Source organism: Parasteatoda tepidariorum, chromosome 8 (assembly GCF_043381705.1).
Source record: "Parasteatoda tepidariorum isolate YZ-2023 chromosome 8, CAS_Ptep_4.0, whole genome shotgun sequence".
NCBI lineage: Eukaryota > Metazoa > Arthropoda > Arachnida > Araneae > Theridiidae > Parasteatoda > Parasteatoda tepidariorum.
The window spans coordinates 59,487,483-59,510,904 of NC_092211.1; the positions used below are offsets into that span (position 1 = coordinate 59,487,483).

At 27.7% G+C, this 23,422-nt stretch overlaps 2 protein-coding genes across 2 annotated transcripts; one reads left to right on the forward strand and one right to left on the reverse strand.

Annotated features, from left to right (window-relative positions):
• Window positions 1-1,881: 1,881 nt before the first annotated feature.
• On the reverse strand, window positions 1,882-5,452 carry LOC107444284 (zinc finger CCCH domain-containing protein 10). The gene has a single exon (XM_016058384.4). The coding sequence runs from the start codon at window positions 5,071-5,073 to the stop codon at window positions 4,027-4,029; it is 1,047 nt and encodes a 348-aa protein (XP_015913870.1). The 5' UTR covers window positions 5,074-5,452; the 3' UTR covers window positions 1,882-4,026.
• Window positions 5,453-5,613: 161 nt separating this feature from the next.
• On the forward strand, window positions 5,614-18,345 carry LOC107444285 (zinc finger CCCH domain-containing protein 10). The gene is made up of 2 exons (XM_016058385.3): window positions 5,614-5,839; window positions 7,878-18,345. Exon 2 carries the CDS (start codon window positions 7,925-7,927, stop codon window positions 8,714-8,716), a length of 792 nt encoding a protein of 263 aa, XP_015913871.1. The 5' UTR covers window positions 5,614-5,839; window positions 7,878-7,924; the 3' UTR covers window positions 8,717-18,345.
• Window positions 18,346-23,422: the final 5,077 nt, after the last annotated feature.

Below are 23,422 nucleotides of genomic sequence, written 5' to 3' on the forward strand. Positions count from 1 at the left end.
AACTTTTTTCTCTTTATGCTTAGGCAAGGTAAATTAGAGCCTGTGAAAGAAAATTTTAATTAAGGGAATTCACGTTACACTTCATACAATCATATATATATATTTCTTTGTGGTAAGATACAGTTATTCTTAAAAAATTTACATGTATGTCATAAAGTATTGATTGTATGTTGTTAAAAAGTTTTATGAGAATGTCAAACGTAATTGAAATATTGTGAAATATTAAATAAAAAATACTTTATTTTTTAAGTGAATTTATTTCTAATTATCTGTGNGATACAGTTATTCTTAAAAAATTTACATGTATGTCATAAAGTATTGATTGTATGTTGTTAAAAAGTTTTATGAGAATGTCAAACGTAATTGAAATATTAAATAAAAAATACTTTATTTTTTAAGTGGATTTATTTCTAATTATCTGTGTTTTACAATTTCCTGGGTCCATCTAATCCCTACCGCTGATTAGTAACTGCAATTGAGAGTGAACTGTAATTCGAACATTTCATTCATTATTAAATTGTGATGTTAAAAAAATAATTGATTTTAAATTATTAAAAAAGGAAAAAAAAACATTTATTCATGATTGTCCAAAAGTTTGAGTAGTTATGTCATAAAGTCAGTTTACTTTTTTAAATCTTACAATTTTTATACTATTTACAATGAAACGATGCAGTTTGCACTGAAATGTGGGAGATTTTTTTGAATAAGGAAAAATATTTTATATTAGTCAAATTTTTGACTAAAAGACGGCATTGCAGTTGAATTAATGGACTTATAAAACTGTATTACAATTTATTTTAAACAGTAAAAGTATTTTTGCTTTATAGTTATTCATTGTGTTTGCCATCATTAAGAATTACAGCTGTTAGACAATAGAAGACACGTTGCATAGCGTTAAATAGCATTTCAGCGGGTATTTCTAACCAATACTTCCTAGAACAGTTCTGTCCAACTAGCGGCCTGCATGTGGCCCCCCCCTAACACATATTGTGTGGCCCACCAATTTCTTATTCAGGCTGATCGGCCTCAGTATATGATTGCATAAATTTCTGAGATTAAATATAAACAGGAATCATAGTTCTCTTTATAAAAAATATTTTGACCCTATTTCTGTGAATTTTAAGAATATCCAGTTTTTACGAGAACAAAAGTGGACTTTAAAATAATCCATTTGAAGGATTAGGATTTTCGATCCAGCATCTTTTTTATTTTAAAAATGCTAGATCTTTGAAATAGAATTCCTTAGAGGCATCTAATGTTAGTTGCCTATTTAATGCATTTTCGCTTTGAGATTATATCAACCCCACCTTTAAATTATTTGAGGAAGGAAGTCTAGGAACTCCATTACAAGTTTTAATAAAATATTGGTATAAATGAATAATAACAAATTAATATTAGTTATTTATTATTTTATTTAATGGTCCAGCAGCGGACTGATCGTAGAGACAAGGTTCCCAGTAAAATACTGAAGTCAAGCATCACTGGCTTAGGTGAGTGACCAGTTTGATCAAATTGCCTAGGGACTGAGGTATTGGTCCTCATTGAACTGTTCTACGGTAAAGAGCTCGGCTTCGCACGCAAGTCATCAGGCTACCAAAGCAGAGGAGCCACCCCCTCTGCAGAGGATCAAAATTACGATGGCATGTCTTCGGTTAGGGATGTTTCCCAGACTGTGGCCAATAGCCCATTGTGCAGCTCTAGTGCGACATAAAGTACCTACCTATTTTTTTAATGCAACATTCAAACTTTTTATATTGACCAATAAGTCCTGAATATATAAAAAAAAAGTACTTAATTTATCTACTGAATGTTTTCATTCTAACACAAACTTTTTCTGTTCTTTAGATTTCACTTTTATCTGTTTGAAGAACAGGTCATATGTCAAAACAAACCATTTTATTTCTGTAAAAAAAACTGAAATTTCAAAAAAATTAAGAGCAGAAACATAGATTTTGTAAAAACTACCATATTTAATATTTATCAATAGATGTCACCAACTTAGATAAGAAAATATAACTTTTGTAATTTAAATCACAATGAAAATTGTTGGAAAGTTAGAGATACAAATAAAATTACAAATATAATATATAAAGAGAGAAGGTAACTTCAGTTCAGTTCTTGGAGAACAATTTTTTCGCAAACAGTAAAACATTCATTTTAACAACAAACAAATGAGATAATAACTGATTTTCTTCATAGTTCATGCAAGATATTTAGTAAAAACCTACAAACTAGAACATATTTTTACAGTTTTTGTTATTCGAAACCACATTTTAAATTTTCTGAAGTTTAAAACATTCCTTAAAAATGTAAGTTTAAATAATTGCATATAAATTTATGTAATTGCTGTCAGGGATATGGTTAAACTGATCTTGAACAGAACTCTTAGAATTTCTTGTCTTAAATCGTCCAAAACTGCATAAAATTGTTTACATTTTGTATAACTAAAAATAATTACTATTTCAAAATCCAAATGAACTTATTGCATAGGTGCAACAAAATTGCTTGTATCACATTATAAGGCCACAAGATTTTTGCGCCATACCCTCTGGTTCAAGGAAATAAATTGCAAATGAAAATATTTCATTTTAAATAGCTAAATTGAAACACCATAATTCATTGTATTAATTTCATAAACTCAAGAAAGACTTCTAAAATTTAATACGAAAAGTTAATTTGTATAATTATAGAGAAAAAAAGTAGTTTTTTTGTTGATATATTTAAGAAATGTAGTTATTAGTAAAATTTTTTCATAATCTAATGCTTTTCTTAAACTTCTAACATTTTCACATAAAACTACACTTTTAAAATTAGTATGGACAGTTATAACTCTTTTTAATTAAATTGTTTATATCAAGGCTTAAAAGGCATATATATATATACATATTCAGAGTTCTCCCTAGAAATAAAAAAGGGCACTTTAAGTTTTGAAAGGGAAACTCACTTAACACCGAAAAATGTATGAAAATGTGGTGTAATCTTATGAAATATCTGAATCTGTTCCTAAACAATTTTTAAATCACCCTCTTATACTATTTTATAAGTGTATTTCAAAAAATAATTATCTCTCATTATCATAAATTAAAAAAAAAAGTTAAAAAGCAATCTCTGACAAAAAAAATTTTTTTCAAAAATAATATTAATAAAAAAAAAAAAATATTAATTGAAAAACAAATTTTTTCTATAATTTAAACTGAGAATAATGAACATATAAAGGTACATTTTTTTTTAAAAAAAAAGGTATTAATTCAACAAATAATTTTAAAACCATTAAAAAATGTATTAATATCTCCTCTCCCGAAAAAGGAGATACTTAACAAGTTGAGAATAATCATAACAAAGTAAATATTTGTAAAAGCAATCAGAATTAAACCTATAAACATAGATAATTTTACCAATGAATAATTATTATTTAAACAATGAATTAATTATTTTCAAGATGGAATATGAATAAAAAGACAGTGTTTTTAAAAGGATGGCGGCCTTATTTTTATAAAAAGGGTAGATTTATAGGGATCAAAGGGCAGATCTAAACCCTTCTAAAAACACTTAGGGAGAACACTGACATATTTAATAATAGTTTAAATATTAACTTGTGAATTATTTGCTATAGCTTTGAGTTAATTTATCAATTAAACATTATTGCTTAAATTAAACTTCTACAAAATATAACTATGATGGACAAAAGTTTTGGGCAGTTTAAGACAGAATGATCAAAATCATTGATGGGAATATTTCCATAACGTGAACTGATGCAACAACTACAACCGCCAAATAGATTTTAAACTTGTAAATGTTTTAAAAAAAAAAAAAAGTCGAGGTTTGAACGGGGCTACAAGTTATACCCTTCGAGTTGGTCCCCTTTGGTGATGTTTTTTTTAACAGTTTTTTTGAGAGCCGCTGCCTACTGCAGATCAAGATACGGAAATCTTCCCTCAATGATTTTACTATTGTATCCAAATCCTTGCCATCCCTGATTGTAGCAAGTATATATTCTTTAAAGTTTACAGCATAATTACAACTTAACTACCCCAAACTATGAGGTATAACAGGTCTCATACTTTGAGTCATAATTGGATATGAAATAAGTGCTGTTGATGTGATAATAGTCTGGGGCAAGCTTTGTGAAAGAGATGCAGCAGATATAGTCGGCAGAGTAACTTGAGAAGGAGCAATAGATACAGGTGCAATACCTTGTCCTAGAGCTAGATCTGGTGCAAGTGAAGCAGCCCCAAGATCAGTGCTGAGGGGTATTTGAGACAGCTGAGTAAGTGATGGAGGAGGAAGAGATGGCATCGTTGGTGTAAGAGTATGGGGTATAAGCTGCTGTGAAATCGGTGACACCAAAGTTTGTTTACTCACTCTAAGTTGCGCATTTTGGTCAAGTAAGAATTCATTGGTTGCTGTTAAATCAGCAACTTGCTTTTTGAGTTCTTCAACTCTATGTGAAAGCATTGCATTCCCTTTTTCCAGCATCCTATAATGATCTGGCATCATAGGTCTTCTCTCGTTTCCCATGTACGGATAATCAGCGTACGAATCGTCAAACGCACGGCGTTTGGCTAAGGGTTCATATCTATAGTATGTTTCATATCGATCTTCATCAATACGATCCCTTCTTGTACGGCTGTTATTTTGTGGTGCAGCTTCAATTTGATATTCATAGTTAGATAAATGCCTGAACTTGCATCGACCAGCACGTCTACATTCTCCTTTAAGATAATCTTTGCAAATGGGTATCTTTGATACAAAAATATTCCTCCCTTCCATGTTTTCTATTACGGTATCTGGAAGGCGACCGGTAGATCGAAATATTTCTTCCTCCTGTTTTGTACAATGGATAAACTTGCAGTTGGGACGTCTGCATTCTTTATTTTGAAAGTCATGGCAAAATACAAGGTCTTTTTTACCCAAAGCTTCTGCTTCATGTCCTTCTGGATGTTTATATCGACACATTTTGCCTCTTTTGCAAACATTTCTGAGAAAGTCTCTACAAACACTTTCTTTCGAATCACTATCGTCTCCATTTAGAGAGGAATTGTCATCCTTGGAAAAATTTTTACTCTCAGACATTTTTATCTATTAGAGATAGTTTAACTTAGTAACCAGATTTTAGCATCTAAAAATGTTATTAGATTTGTTGAAATTTAAATTCAGGGAAACTCAAGAGATGATCATTTAGAAAATGACGAGTAATAAAACATCGAGATCAGGCAGAAAGAATTTGCAATTTGAATATATATAAAAACAAATTAATTTGCATAAAATTAGTCAATTTTTTAAAAATTAATAAATCAGTAATTCATGTTTTTAGCATTTATAAATCAAAGATACGATATCAGGACCCAAAGCAACCAGAGACATCAATCGATTATTTTTAGTTCTTGTTGTTGGAGTTGTAGAAGCAAGGCTGTATAATGTTCACTTGTAATCTTCTGTCTCTTAAAAATAAACCCATTTTTTTAGAGCTCTTTTAAGTCTTTCGTTGAAATTACAGTGCTTGTATTATTTTGAAACTTAAATATTAAGTTTTTTTTTCATGAAAAACAAAATATTTGAATAAATAACATTTGACATTTATAAATGAGAACAATTTTGTTTCCTTAATATGGCAATATTGTGATTTTTGCCTTGCATTGCCAGAAAAAGTTCTTTTTTTGTTGATTTATTTTTATAAAACACTCGCTTTATATTTTATGCATTTAATTAGGTTTTATGATTTATTGACAATTGTAAAACTGCATAAATTTCCTAATTTTGTTGTTTAACTCTCCTTGTTTTTATTTTTAATTTTCGTTTATTCGTTTCAATAATCGGCGGCAACTATAAGCCTATAAGGGTATGGAAAAGTATAAACAAGGCATATTTTATTTTACTTCTGCTTGTATTAAATCTCATTTTTAAATATTTGTCTTTTTATTTTCTAATAAATGTTCGTTATAACTAAATATTTAGTTTCTTTCTTTATTTTTTAATGTAGCTGATTTTTGAAAATGTATATATTTTCAAAATTATTCGCAAAGTATTTTGAAAACATTGTTTTTAACATTTTTTTAATGTCAAGATCGGTCTTATAATATATAAATATATAACATGTGTTTTGAAATTATTATCAATACTGAAAATATTTGTATTATCAAGACTAGAAGTTGAAATATGTTAAAAAAATTGGTTCAATGCATCTTATTTTATTTTTTAACGAATATTGGCAATTATATATAATGATATCAATTACGAAACTTTGTTAGTTTAATTTCCTTTTGCAACACATTTGATTTTTTTAGCGTCTTCATTAGAAATATACTATTATTAAAAGTATTTTAAACTTCTAATACAGTAAATTTTGTTACTTACTAAGAAATGCTTTATGAACTGTAAAGAAAGTTCAGGACTATGAAGTTTAATCGAAATAGAGTCGTGAGTAGAAATCACGGAAATTTAGTAACTGGAATGAAGGACCAGTAATTATAAGTTATTACTAGTCTGTACACATTCTCACTAGTTTGCTTACAAATTGCCATTAGTTTTTTGCAAAAAAAAATTCATAATATAAGGAATTTTAATGAAAAGTTACAATGCAGAGACTGTGTAATGTCACAATTATGATGAAATATACAAATTTGTAACTAAAACATAGATTGAAGCATAATCTTTAAAAGAAACAAAGCATACCATCTCTTTATATAGATTGCTGGTTTAGGATACCATTAATAACTGTTTAATAATGGACTGTCAAATTTTAGTTGTTTCAAACCATTAATCCACTGTTAATTTGAATCCTGCATAGGAAATACTGGTAATGAAATTAAGTTTTTTCTTATACTGGTCTTTTGTCTTCATGGCTATGAAAAGTATGAATATACAAAAGAATTTCAATTTATGTTCAAAACAAGAACTTTCAATTTGAGTTAAATTTTTGTTTTGTAAATGTGTTTAAAGTATGAAGAATGTTATTAAAAATCAATGCTTTGCATTATTCAAGAATGTAGTTTTTTACATTTTCATTAAAAGACAGGAAAAAACACTTTGTCCACGTTCTTTAAAAAGTCCATGTCCATTAATATTTTTAGTGAATATAAACCATTTCACATGTTCCTTTTTATTAGAAATTGATTTCTTTTGACGAGTAGGTAATTTTTAAGTTAACAAAATAAAAAAAATTCTCAAAACAGGTAGGATTTTATTAAGGCTTTAAAAACTAGAACACTTTAAAACATAAAACTCTTCAAAAACTGGATTTTTCTTTATCTTTGTTTTCTCCATAATCTTATAAAATAAGATGCAAAATAAAGGAAGTGAAATATATATGTTTCCACTACTTTTTATTCTGTGCCCTCTTATTTTTTTTTGAAACTAATCTCTATAAAATCATGCAAATATTTGGAAGAACTAATTCTTAACATAATTGAAACTGTTATAGCAAGACACAATATATACAATTTAAAGAACCAGTACAATAAATCAAATAAGTAAAATAGTTATCTTGATTTATAAAAATATATTATTAACTTTATTTTTCCAGGACTGTGAATTCTTTCATACGTAAACTATATTAATACTATAGTTAAATTATTAAAAAACCATCTTTCAGAGATAATTACAGTTTCATTATATACTGAGTAATTAAATAAATTAGTAGTATTTATTATTATTAATCAAAACTTACTCTAGAAACTTAATAAAAAACAATTTCTAAGAAAAAAATTCTAAAAATTTTTTTTTTTACAACTCTATGTATAAGTCTGTAAATTTTCACTGTAAGATTAATCTTTTTTAGAAAAATGAAGAGTTTTAATTTTTGAGTAATTTTTATTTTTTGATAGTATTGACTTCAGCTCATATTTTTTAGCCATTCATGTATAACTTTTATTTTATAGAATCAAGCTTGGAAACTTAGTTTGCATACTTCTGCTGGTCATATTTGATGCCTGCTGGTAGTCAAACTCCCAAATCTTCAACTTCTGACACCTCCACAATGAATGGGGAGAATGGGAGCAATAACATATGCCGGGACTATCTAAGAAACGTCTGCAATAGAGGTAATAGTTGTAAGTTTCGCCATCCTGAGGGTGAAGAGGCTAAAGCATTGGGTAAGAAGGATCTTATTTTTTGTCATGACTTTCAGAACAAAGAGTGTAGGCGTGTTAACTGTAGATTTATTCATTGTACTAAACAAGAGGAAGAAATGTATCGTACAAGTGGATTCATATCAGAACAAATTCTGGAAAGTGCTGCCCAGAAAGGGGGTAGTCAACTTCTGCCCAGTATTCCAGTCTGTAAGGACTTTTTAAAAGGTGAATGTAAGCGAGGTGGACGCTGCAAGTTCAGACATATCTCTTCAGGGTTATTTCATATGGAAAATAACAACCTTGGACCTCTTCAACCACCACGCAGAGGTCCATTTGAAAATTTCGAGCGTGCGCCTTTCGATGGCTTTGGAGTTTGTGAACCTCAACCCAAAAGACAAGCGTATGAAGACCATTTCACCCCATTTAACAGTGGTAATGGGGTGCCAGACTCTCATCAGCTTCTATCACATTGTCGTTTACTCCAAGATGAGAATGCTAGATTATTGCATAAAGTTGAGGAACTGAAAAAACAAATAGTTGATTTGACAGCTACTAATGATTTCCTGCGCGACCAAAACGAACAAATGCGTGGCTTAGCGGGTAAAGATTGGTATATGTCTCCATATCAAAACTCTTACCTCTCTTAATGAGGGTTCAGTAATTGTGTAGCTTTTACATCTTTCATCATGTGTCACATTGTTGTTACATAAGTTTTGAAGCATTGGTGTTAGTACAAATCTTTAGTGGTTTTACACAAAATGAATAAATATGATTGTTAAATATTTTAAGAGAATTCGATATTGATTCAGATATTTCCATACTTGGTTATATTAGAGATGTTTTATATTTTTGTTTTGATGTTTGTTATGATAGTATTGGTTTTACTATTACAATTAGTTTTTTAATAATTGCTTATCTTGCCAAATATACAAGGCAATTTCTTCATATTTTGTTTTTTTAATGAAAATTGAATAACCAAATGATAAATGTTCAAAAGATCATTAAGTTCAGGTGTGAAACAATATTTATTTTTAAAAACTAAAATGTGATACTGATTATTGTTCATTTTTAAAGTTAAAATTGACTTTGTATCTAATTCTAAGGTTTATTATTGTAATTTAAAAAAATTCAAATTTAACATCTTCTTTTGATTTAATAAATGTTTATAAAAGCTTTATTTTTTAAAAATAATGCTTCTGATAAAAATGTTGCAAATGTCATAATTAACAATGTAATAAATTTTTCTGGTATTTTTTAAAAAAAATCATTGAAAGTTTATCTTAACTTTGAATAAAAATTTATTAACAAAAATGGTTTAAATAGTGTATATTCTGAAAGAGTACATTTTTTTCTTCTTTTGATTATTATTATCTCTGTTTAATTTCTAAAATTCTTTTTTTTTTTTTTTTAAGTTAAATTTTTTCAAACAAATTTGTTAGAATGTTTGCCATATTGTTTTATTATTTAATAAATGTTAGGCTATTATTCAATGGTGCAAATGCATTTTCTTGCTTAGCTATTTTTTTATCTTTATATATGATTTCTGAAAAAGTTCTTTGTGTTGAGTAAGATCAAAAATTATTATTTTTTCATTGTTTTAAGTCTTAAAAATTACTTTATTCAGAACAAATTGATTATAAGCTGTTAATTTTTTCTTAATAATTTTTTTGTTGACGATTTAAGTACATTATAGTTTAAATATATTTTAAGTTTCATTTTATCATTAAGTGTTTTTTGGTGTGGTGACATTGTTCGAAGAAAGTTATTAGTTTTTATTTCTACATATAAAATTTATGCATCTTCAAAAAGTATTTTCTACAATGTAAAGTAAGTTTGATTATAAAGTTTAAAATTTACTAGAACGACATATTGAGTTTGATTTTTTTTTGTACTTTCAAATGCACAACATTATATTATTAATTACAATACTTACATTACAATTTCTTACTTGATTAAACCTAATATTCAGTTAAATGGAGTAAAATCCTTTTTGAAACATTGAGTGCAAACTCTGTTTCAAAGTTATGGTGGAAATTATTATACTAACAATTAAAATTCAATTCTAATTTTTTATATTAAACTTTTTTTTTTTTTTTTTTTTTTGAAAATTTGAAATTTAATTGTATTAAAAAGTGTAGTTGATTGTATTAAAAAGTGTAATATATAAGTCATAATAATATTTGTAGCATTTAATTTCATGCATTTTGTTTATGATTTATCTTTGAATTCAAGTCTGTTGGAGAGTGTGCTTTGTTAAAAACTGATGACACATGTCTATATCTGTTATTATCAATTTCAAAGTAACCATGTTCTATTATCCCCATAAATTAAGTTTTATTTTATATAGTTAAGTTTTGAAAAAAATTATGTTTAAGGCAAACAAATTAGTAATGTGAATTTCTCCAAGAGACTTATTATTAATTATTTTTTCCCTTACTATTCTTTGTTTTAAAATAATCGAAATTATGATTGCAATTTAAATTTTTTATCTGCACATTTATTATTTTCTTAAAATGTTGCTTTTGTAATTTTAACATTTAAAAAATATGAATTATAGTGACTATTCCACTAAATAAAAAATGCTACAAATTGAACAGTAATTGCTGTTTTATATTATCATACTAATTCAGAACATTTGTGCAAAAAGAATTAGACTCTAAAATTTTTCCGTCTATGTTAAAAATACGTCCATATTCGAATTGCTTTCTTCAAATTTGTATCTTGTTCAATTGTATCTAATTGGTCATAAGTGAAAATTCCGTCCGGTTTACCGGTTTATTGCTCAAATATCTTCAATATCTTTCTAATAAATTAAAGATGTTGGGAAAATATAATTTTTAAAATCAAGTTGAGATACTATTTTGTAATTTTTATTTTTAAATTTTAAATCCTTATGCATTTTCATGTGTTTCAACCATTGCATACTTTACTACTATGCTTTCTTATAGACATAATTTTTTATTTTATTATCAGATTTAATGATAGTAATTGTAGCTATAAATGTTGTTAAAATAGAGTTCCATATGTGTGTAGGTGTTTTAACACATTGATTTTGTGTTTGATCTATGCAATTGAAAATGTAGATAGTTTGTGATAAAAGAAAAACCTTCAATTTGAAATCAAGATGTTAGTTGAAATAATTAAAAATCTCAAACCCACTGCCTTTCAAGTGCATAATTGGCCCTGCTGAGTGTGTTTTATGAATACAAGAATGTTTTGGACATGAAATTATGTTTATCATGATTTTAAAGTTGTAATTTATTAAAAAAAAAGTTAAAATTCATAAAAAGAACACTAATTAAATGTAAAAATAATTCTTATTCACCTATTTTTACCAACCTTTACACACTTTTGTAGTGTTGGATATGATGTGAGCAATAGTAATTTTGAAATGTAAATAAATATTGCAATATATTATGAGGAAATATCAACATTTCATAATATATTCTGATATTTTTTCCCTGTAACTATATCACATCCAACAACATTTTCTATAAACAATTGACGAAAAGTCATTTTTAAAATTTTTTATTAATCATAAAATTTAAAATAAAAATGAGAAATTACAAAAGATACAACACGATACATTTACCAATCAAGTAAAATTTGACACTCGTGACGCTTTTATTTATAATTACTGTTTTTGATGGTCACAAAGATGTTCGTTAGATATTGGCGATAATGATCATGATATTTTTATGCTCCATTATTGTTAACCTGCTATATCGTTATTGCACAATGTATTGGGAGAATATATTCTAAAATATCATTATCAAGGTATTTAAAAACTCAATATTTCTTAGTGTGTCACCCAGTGATCGAATTGATATCAAATGAATTTTTTAGTGTGCTATATTCAAAATACTCATAGATCAAAATTTATTCCTAAATTTTTTCTACTCTTGACTTGTTCTTTCCCTCTCTTATCAATATTTGTTATGTCTGAATGCCATAAACCTAAAACATTACCTTCTGTTCTATATTCATAGAATATAGTAATAAGTAACCAAATTCCAATTTAAAATATTAACAATAACTGAAAGCATATCTATAGATCATTGGTTCTCAACCTTTTTTGGCCTATCACCCTTCTCTATATGTCGCCTTCCCCCTTGAATGTTGACAAGAAACTTTTTTTAAAGTTTTTTTAAATTTTTTTTTTACAAAGAACAAATATTTGATAGAAAATAATTTAAACAGAAGTACATATTTATTTTTTTAGCTTAGAATCTGGGACAATTAAAAAAGTAGATAATTAGAATTTGAAAACAGTATTGTTTATCTTTACAATGTGCTTTCAGTTAGAGTTAGAGCATAAATGTTCGTCGGAGGTTTGCTTTCAAGCAAATGTTCAACCTATTTCTTTGTTCTGAGAGGATCTGTTAGTTATCTCTGTTCAATCCAAAGTATGACAGGAAAGTTCATAGACTTTTTATTTATTTTTTAAACTTTTGATTGTTTGCCTGAGCTCTGAATGATCACTTTTGTATAGATTTTCGATTTCAATATTCCCTAGTTTTTTATCGTTGTTTTTATTTATTTTCTATTGAATACTCATTGTCGCCTGATCATCCACTTGGAGTGCCTCCTCCCCAGGTTGGAAACCACTGCTATAGATCCTGGATTCAAAGTTAGAAATAATTTGTATTCTTTTGTTTGGCACTTATTAAACTATTACAATAACATTTATATTTAATAGATCATTATTGACTTTTATAGTTCAACAAACAATGAATGAAAAGCTATGTACTTGGATTATCTTTAAGATCTGTATCTAAAGTATGTTACTAAATGATTCAAATAATTGAGGTTTTGTATTCAGATCAACTATTTTTTTAATTAACTGACATGATGGTGTCCAGAAGAATGCAGGGCTGATTCTAGTAAATAAGAATTTTTCGATCTTATATTGATCAGTTCTATTTATTATTAGCCTTTCGATAATGTAGTGTTCTCTGTTAAAGCCCATGTTTGTTAGCACTTAAAAAATGGTTCTAAATTCTCTCTTGATTAAAAAATAACTTCTTCATTATTACAATGAAAAAATATGAAATTTTAAAAAGCTTTCTACTAACTTATTTGGATTGCTCATTATTGGCATTTTATTATGTTATTTACTATATATATTTATTTTATATTAAATTTTAAAAAATGGGTAAAAGTTAACAATTGTGTGCCCCTCTTATTATATATATATATACATGTACATGGTGCGTAGCGTTTTTAAAAAGTCCTTATTTTCGATATTCATTTTTTAAAAGCCCTTAAAAGTACTTTTTTCATTGGATATTTCTAAAAAGTGCTTAATTTTTCCTTTTCGAAAATGAAATTTTTTTTCTTGACCATGTCGATTTTCGCAACATATTGTGCAGAATGTGCTTTTCACGTTGTTCTATGCAGCATTTTCACAATTCGTTCAACGATCTATTTCGGCTTACCGTTGGTCCATAGCGTAGGAAAGCGCCAATCATTTTTCATGTTCTATGAAATACTTGTGACTTCGCATTTGCGTCTACGGAGCTGGGTTCGGTGAGATTATTGCACTCTCGTGTGCAATTCTGTTGCATTTTGTAAGATATTCTCAATTTGAGGCTTAATTTTCCACTCTCTGATATCGAACCAAAAAATCTCTTGATCATTTTATAATTTCTAAGATAATCAAGAAAGGAGTTCTTTGTCTGAAACTGGTTATTTTATCGTGATCATGTAAAGTCTTTGAAAATTATTTTGTTAATGTATATAGTGCTTAAAAATATTTTTTGAGTGCTTAAGAAGTACTTAAAATGTGCTTATTTTTTGTTGAAAGATTTGGCTACTCACCCTGATATATGTATATATACTAATAATTGCAGACCAGTAAACAAATTGCAGTAACCGGTAAGTGAAGTCGATTATAGCAAAGCAATAAAGCTTGTTAACCAGAAACGGGGTTTCAACAAAATTGAACGAAATCGATTGTCAAATCAAAGATGTGAAACCAAAAATGTGAAGCCTTTGACTTAAAGTTTGTAATATGCTTTCTAAAAAATGGAGCAAATTATACCGACTAACTGACTTTTTTGAAGGAAATAAGCAGTTGTAAGACATATAAGCATTTATTATCTATACCATAACTAAAACAAAACAAAGCTTTGTATTTCAAAAGGAAGTTGCCTTTCGTCATCAAGCCATGAATTTTTACTGCTTAGAGAGGACATCCCTTAGAAACGTATAGCTTGGTCTATCTTAGTTATGGTAAAGTTTAAAAGCTTAAAATATAATGTACCCAGTTTTTAAACCTGATTTAAATTTATGAATATTAATGTTGGTATTTTGAAAAGTTTTTTTGTGTGGATTTTTTTTGTGATAAATGACATTTATAATAAAATGTAAAATGATTATTTATATGTGAGAAATAAGTTGCATGAAATCTTTTGCTTAAGGTTGCTTCGACACCTTAACAGGCTTTAATATACTAATCCATATAAGCAAAGGGTAAAATTTCAATGTCCTCATTTTTTTATAGAGATTTTTATTGAATGCACAGGTAGAATTTTATTAAAAATAAATGTTGAAGTAATAAAGAAAAAAGGAAAGGACCATCAAGAATGATTGAAAATCATTTGAAATGGATGACTACATGTCCTTGATGTGGTTAATGGAATATGACTTATAATCAAACGTGTAGATTTTAATCAATGTTAGTGGTGCTAAATATATGCTGGTAGCTTAAACTAATAATACTCTTATGAATATATGTTTTTGTTCTGTGATTTATTATTGCATTTATGTAGAAATTTCCATTCAAAACTAAAAACCATTCCTAAGTAGTATTTTCCTTTGTACTGTCTTGCTATTACAAAAGCTCCAGGTTCAAAGTCTTAGGTAGTCTAGGAGCGAATGGCATTATTATTTTTTTCATTGCCTTTAAGAATTATAAATAATTAAAAGTTTAATTTTCTTCTTATTGTCTCTGTCAGATGATATATGAAATTATTAATCATTTCCCCCTCATCACAGTTCAATGAAAATTCAAAACTTCTAAGAGCCAGTAGTGAAACGAAAAGAGCTTTTTAAAATTATGCAAAACGTAGTAGCTGTGTCAATTTTCAGCACTATCTACATAAATTCAAATTTGTCTGCAAATTTGCCTGCAAGCCTAACATAGTCAGGCAGAGATTATTATTTTGAAAATTAGTCTTTATCTAACTGGCATATAGCTTAATTAGTACATGTAAAGCAGATAAAATTATACAACAAAAAAAAATTTAAATATTTATTATACTCTTTTAAATGTGTGAAATACTTGAAATTTAAAAAATTGCATTCTATTTTTTTGTAAAGTTCGAGTTAATTGAAGAACATTACATAGAAATTTTGATAGGCATTTTTTTGTTCATACATAAACTGATTCCCAACAATTTTTTTGTTAAGAACCTAAAACAAATAGTAAATTAGTACATTTAGGAATTAAAAATGATTTTTCTCTTTTTCCTCTCTTGAATTTTTTTAAATTTTTAAAAAAAATGTGTAATGAAAAATAATCTGCAGTGCTCACTACTGTGCTGGAGGATTCCTGCTACTTTCTACAAGACTATAAATTTAGTAATTTGCAGTGTTCCACTAAAGTCAGTAATCTGTTATTTTTAGTTATATATGTTAATACTTTTATGTACTATATCACAGACTCATTGATTTTTAACGCATATTTTACGATATGCTTCTGTGATTTTCATATGCATTGTTGATGCTTAGACATTTTACATGCGTGATCGATCATTATTGAAAGAATGCACTCTTTTGAAGGAGTTCCATTGATAGTAAGACAGTGTTTTTATTTTTGTTTACATTTATGTCAAAGAACAAAGCAAACTAGTTTTTTCCGTAAATAATTATGATATCCTATAATTCCTAAATGGATATGTATCATTCTGATTCTAAAAAGTTATATAATTTGATTTATTATGTTAATTATTATTGAAACTGTATTTTTTGAGTTATATTGGGTTTCTTCTTTTTTTTTTTTAAGGAACAACGGAAAAATTAAATGGAGGCGACAGCCTTTAAGTATGTTCTGTAAACATTTGATTTCTGAAAATTTTTATAATCTTTCTTATATATCAGTTTTGATTTATACATGGTTTTTGCACAATCAGAATATTTTTAATGGTCCAATTACTAGAAACTATGAAGTTAAATTTTGTTGTAAGCTGGGAATATGTTTAACGTTTCTTGCTTCCTATTGCCGTACAAATTTTGAAACAACGTACATTTTTTACTTGTTGAGGCATTCAATCTTTACAAGAATGTCAACTATCGTTGATTTTTAATGTCCATCTTAAGAATACACAAAACCTCTAAAAAATATGAGTAATTTATATTTGTTCTTCCAAATTGCAGACTTTGCTAGTACAGTTTAATTATGAAACTGTAAATTTTTTTCTTGAAATTCTTAACTATAAACTTTCCATATTACTCAGTAAAACTTGAGTGGTTCATTTAGTAAGATTTTTAAATTTAGTTACTGACCCTTTTCAAAATTTTAGTTCCAAAATGGAATAGAGCCTTCAGAATTTCAAATTACTTCAAATTTCATGATTATGGTAAAATTCTTTTTTTCTTCCACTGAACTTTTTTCTTATTTTTGGCATAGTTTATCTAGAGATTGATAAGGCTTAAGATCCAAGAGCTAGAGATTGATTAGGCTTAAACGATTTTACAAATAAAATAAACTACTAGTCCTTAATTTGTCCTTAAGTCCACAGTCCTTTAGTCCTGACTTTTTAAATTTTATATTGTAAGGACATGGATTAAGCTACAGATGTATTTTGTTTTGTTTTGCCGGTTTCAACTTGGAACTAAATTTTTATATTTACTTGAAATACAACATTGCATATAAAACATTATAATATGGGTGCTAGTTTTCTCTATAACGTCATTTCTAATGTCAAACTAACTTACTGCCTCTTTTATTGTTTATGAGCAAATTTATGTAGCCTGACAAATTGTCAGCTTAGTTGTACAATGTGTTATGATGATATTAATTTAGTTTATTACGGGTAAATATTATAGGTATATTATGTTTCATTACTTGATTTTTTATAATACTGTATCTTCTTTGGAAGACACTAAAATTACTTAGTGTTTTAATTTTGCATCAAATTTATTTGTAGGGCAATCCTCAATTATCTAACAATTGGGTTATTTAGTGCTTGTTTTTATTTCATGTAAGAAATGTTACAGATTGAAAATACTAAAAAAAAATTTTTTACAACTTATTTAGGAAAGAAGGAATACCTTTTTCTTTTTTTGTGTTATAATTCTAAGAAGTATCTTCCAAGTTTTTAATATAAAGTTTTATTATGTCTGTTTTGACTTTTTAGACTTCTACGGGTACATTTGCGTTAAAGTTGATACATATTCATGACCCTACCTTTTTGAATTAAATTTATATCCATGGTGATTAAATTAAATTGTGTCTATTTACGTGGATACTGTATGCTTTACTGTAAAAAAAAACTAGGTGCTCTAAAAGGACCGACAATTTGAGAAATCATAGAAAAATAAAAGGAGCTAAATTTAAACATTTGAACAGTTTACCGCTCTCTGCTTATGAAGCAAGCTTTTATTTTTAGAAATTTTGAAATTAATTACCAAATTTACCAACAGATGGCACTCTTGTCTAATACTATAAAACAATGTTTTCAGCTGCATTTTAGACTATTCTAACTAAAATATATTTTCATGGTCTGTTAATGTGTTAATTTTGTCCTCACACTGCACCATGTTGGGGTTGCAAATAAAAGTCATTTTGAAAAAATATATAGTTAATTGTAATTAGCAGTGCCATCTGTTGATAAACTTTGTAAATAATTTTGTTACTATCTAATAATTGAATTTCCTAAGCAAACTGTTCATTTATACATTCTGCTTTTCCTTGATTGCTATTTTAAATCATTGGTCATTTTTAGGACACCCTATATTGAATGATTACATTTTGTAATTCTTTGTGTTTAATTTCTTAAGAAAAGGTTATTTCTGTAACTACAATTGCTGTTCTTCTACTAAGTGTTCAATAGCATAATCCTGTCTATGAGAAAAAAAGTATTGATAGAACATTTTCTATGGAATGTATATCGACCTCAATCTTTGTGTATCCAATGTTAATGCGCTGCTCGTTCAAAGCGATCTATGAGCTGAAATGTTTTTTAAAAACATGCTTTTGTTATTAGTGAAGGGGGCAAATACTGTTTTTCTTGTAAATGGTTTTCAATAAAGTAATTGTTTTACACTTGTTTTTCTCTGTTACACGTGTTTGTATTTTATTCTCAAAATTAAGGTGACTCATAAGTATGAAACTGCATTTTTGTAACAGTTTTTATGTATAGTTTTTATTTAATATTCTTTTTTGAAATTTTTATTTAGTGTTATAATTTAAATTATATTGTAATTATAATTTAAACCATCTAATTCAAGAAAATGATTACTATTTTGAATACAAATAAAATACATTTGACAATTATTAAGTTTTTATTAACTCAGTTTTGTATCTTGCGAATATATAATCAAACTTTTACCACTTTCCTGTTAGCTAGTGCACTTAAATCTCTTACTGGAGCTCCATGTCTAATGATAATGTACAGGGGTTGGATAAAATATTGGAAACCCTTCTGTATTAATGCATTTTTTCATTTTTCTCAAGAAATAATGAGAGATTAATTTTATAACTTCAGAAGTGTTTATAGCATGCGATTTCTCATACATCCCAATGAAGTTTAAAGCTTTTAGAGGTTTGAGGAACCGATAATAATTTACAAACGGAAAATAGTGTTTTTGAACACCCTATGCCAAAAATTGTAGCAATAAATTTGCAACAATTCTTTTGTTTATTATCTGCAATGAAAGCAAAAAAAGTGGTAGCAAAAGTGAGATCTAGATGTTTTAAGCTACCAATGAATATTTAATTTAAAGGAAATCTATATAGGTGCAAAAAAGTAGCTCTGGAATAATCTTGTAATTTACAAATGAAAGATGAATTAAAGTATTTTTCAGTAGTCTTGAAAAATCTTAGCTACCACTCATTTAGTTTTCCAGGTCGTGGGAACCATGAATATTATCTTTTCTCCAGTTTCGCTTCACATATTATAGGGCACTGGACCCATGTCCAAGATTTCGTGGGTTCGATCCATGCCGGTCGAAGATTCCCCGTGTAGTAAAATGTGACTGATGCACGTTAAATCTGTCGAGTTGCAAAGTCCTCCATGTTCCCATAAAAAATCATACTTCTAGGGGTGCTGATCTAGGAGTTTCCTTGTCTTCTGGATTGGTTCAAAATTACNCTCTCCACAACGCGTCAAAACCTTTAAAGCTCTTATCAGCGCTATCACGTGATGAACAAACGTGGACAAAAAAATTTACATACGCATACCCCTTCTTACTATATCCCGCACTTATTCTAATTTTCCACATTTTGCTTCCCTTCATTTTGTGGTTGCTATGGATGATAGTGTTATCCGTCCTTAGCAATTGTCCAGCAGTGTAATATGTGTATTAATAGTACATGAAAATTTTATGAATGTTTTATTTTAAATATTTTACAGTTCACATTTTCATACAATCAAATTATTTGAAGCATAAAAAATGAACTTCAAGGTGTGTGTGTGTTCTTTTTAATGATAAAAGGACTTTCTTTTTCTTAGTTTCTATCTTCTAAGATACTCGCACGTTTGTTTTCAACCCTGTAATTTTATCATTACTATTCAGCTGGTGGAAGCAGTTTTCCTTTCATCTCGAAAGAAAACCGGATGTAAAATGTAAATTACTACATCTAGTATGGCGATTTACCAGTTAAAGCGTTTCTGCTGCAACGAGATAGCGAAAGAGAAAACTGCAGATACCCAGTACTATAACATTTGTATTATATGCGAAGCAATAAATAGAAATGGTGACAGAAGTTGAGAAAAAATAAGGGGAGAATTATGAAATTTTTGAAATCCGGCTAACCTGTTATTTTTAATTTCAGGAAAACGTGCTGGAAAGTTTTAAGTTATATCCTGAAAATTTGACTGTAAATATGAAACCATTAAATATATAAATATTCCAGTAGGACAAAATGGTCATATTTTTTTTAACGTATTAGCGGGTTTACGCCAGTGTGTCGACAATTGTCGTTAAAATCATACGCATGGGCAACAGATTGGTCGCCTTGAAATGTGCTTGAAATTTACAAAATGGAAACAAATGTTTTTTTTCTTCTTTACATCGGATTCTATGCATATAAAAAGTTTTTACTAATTTTATTGTTCTACGCATGATATGGAATTTAAACGGAATAACTGGTATAAAATAACTCTTAATTTAAATTTGGAATTTATATGTTGTGCTATGCTTTATATTCATGCACTGACAATATAATGATTCATTAGTAATTTAATATTTTTTGCTCTTTTGGAATTTATTTTATTTAACATTTTTTGGCAAATGTAATATTTTGTTATCTCTTACTTTCTCTGATTTATTTGGTCTCAACGCATTTTAATCTCTATGTTGAATTTATTTACTAATATTATTTTAACTTGTATTTAATATTTTTTTAAACTTAATTTTAGTAAATACAAATTTCTATTCATTATGAACTTAATTAGTCTTAGGATGTTATAGACGGCAATTAATAATTTTTGATGTGTACCTTAGAGCATAATTTTGTAATTTTAAAGTTCGATTTTTTCTCTAGTTTGTCTAACATGTTAAGTTTTTAGACTACTAAATAAATACTTAGGTAGTTCTATTGGACAATTAAATTTTGATTGCTGGTGTGAACTTTACGTATAAGGAAATACAAAATTCAAATACTCTCTCCGTATAAAATATTTTTATACATCAAATAAAATGTTTGATTGCTACACATGACTAGAATTGCATCAATTTTTATCTCGAAATTATAAAAACGCATATACATGCTTAGCAAATTCGCCAGCTAAAACACAAATCGTTCTTGGCGAGAGATTTTTCTCAAATATTTAACCTCTTGAGACTCCAAGTTTTAAATAACTGCCGAAAATGCGATTTTTATCTCGGAATATGTAGCTTAGAAGAAGCTCGGAATATTGTAGCTCTTTAAATGTGACAAAAAATTCAAATAAAAAAAATCATTTCAATTGATGAATCAAATTTCAACTAATTGAATTTAGTTTTTTAAAATTACTTTTAATCATAACATAAAAAATAATGATGTTTAGCATTTTCTTTTTGGTAATGAAACCAAATTCACTTGACTTAAATAATTAGTCATTTATATGTCATGAAACTGTCCGGAAGTTACTTTTTATTTTATTTTATAACCGTCGTTGAGCAGTTGACCCAATTCTGAGTTTATAAATATCAATGTTCAACTCCGTAGCCTAGTAATTTCTAACCCAATCCAGGAGATCAGAGATATTCTGGATTAAGCATTGGGACAAAATCGCCCCAAAATGTTTCTAAGGGGTTTTATGAAGTCAAAAATATGTGTCAACAAGTCCACATCCTCCCGTGCATTGAAGATTCAGCGTTGCATCAAGCATCACTGAAATTTAGCCATGTAGATATTAATTGATCATGGAAAAAGGAGTGCACCGCACCTGTGCCAGCGTGACGTGGAGGTCACCGACCCGATATGCTATTCCATATATAACTTCATCTTATCTCATCTTATGAACTTTATGTTTCTATTAAAAATAATCTTAAAAAGAAAAGGAAATTGTGTTTTCAATCTTGCATTTTTCAAATCTTGCGTAAATTTTGGGACATCCTTTATATTGTAATTAATAATGTTTTTGGTTACGTTGTTCCATTTGAAATACGTCATCAATTTCAAATTTGAGAACATTGATCCATTCAATGAACCTAAGTCATATAAAGAGAGAAAAACTCAAAAGGTGGTTTTAATATGGAACAAAAATTTTATTAGGAGAAGAGAGTGAAAACCTAAACATAGTAAGTTTTCAGTCAAAAATCACAAGCGTCGATGAATGCATCAAATTCAACAATGTGGAATAAGGGACTAACATGCATATATAATGGGATGCCTGCAAGTGACGTAGTGTGGGTATCTCGATCCTGATTGGTTGCTGAAATGTGGCATTTGTTTACATTAGCAAGTTTTCTTTCCATTATATTTCGAGTTAGCCACACCTTCAAATATCAATTCTCTTAAATGACACATTAGAAATCGAGTTCTATAAATAAATATGTCCTTATAAATTTCAGTTCATTTGAATAGAATCTGTATAAGTTATGAGATGAAATATTTATATGGTATATTGTATCATCTGTCGTTTTCGTGTTAAAATATTTAATATGAAGTTCTATTAAATGTTGACCGAATTCTTTAAAATTATTTTGTAAAATTTTATGAAGCAAACTATTTTCTTGTTACTTACTATTGATAAAAAAAGAAAACGATATTAAATATCGTTTTCTAAACTAACAAATTTTGTTAGGGTGTATACGGATAGAATTTTTTAAAAAATTAGTGGCACCGTTTTAAATGAATTGCGTTGTTCTTTTTTTTGTAGTATTAAACGTTTATTTTGACACATATTTTAAAAGAATAAATAGCACTGTTAATGAAGAAATTTAATTTATCATAGACTCGTACAAAGACAGTTTATATTATTTTTAGCGAATGTTAAATTAATTTAAATTTTAACAATTTAAATTTTTATTAATAAACTTAATTCTTATTGATTTTTGTGATAGAAATTTCTGATAAATATCTGAAAAATTACAACTCACAAGTTACGCGTTTTTATTATATTGACACTCGAAAGGAGTTTCAGAAAAATAAAAGATTCTTATGATGGTTTCGATGATAATGGATTCTTTGATTCTTACGATAGTTAAAATGGCTGCTCATTGATTTACGTGATCAATAATATTAATAAGGGAAACTTCGCGGATAACGATTTCTCACCATAATAATCTATATATTTTTTAGCAAATTTAAAACTGTAAATGAAGATTTTAAATGTCGTTGTATGTTTTGAGGAATATTAATTTATGGTAGCAATGTTAGAAGATACATCAAGCTCAGATGTCAGTAATTTCGCATCAATCTTACTATATTTTTCAACAGAAGGGGTTTTTAGATTGTGAATCTAAAAACCCCTTATATATAAAATATATAAAATATATAAAACCCCTTATTATAAAATATCGTGAAGAAAATAAAATATCTTATTGAATGAAAACAAAATCCACACAGTTAGAATTTTCATTCTAAAATTACAGTAAAATAACCGGCAGCAGTCTGTCCATCCGATTAACCGTAAAGTTTACAGTAAAGAATATTTTCCACCTTTACGGCTTTGAAACCGTTTACAACTAGTTTTTGA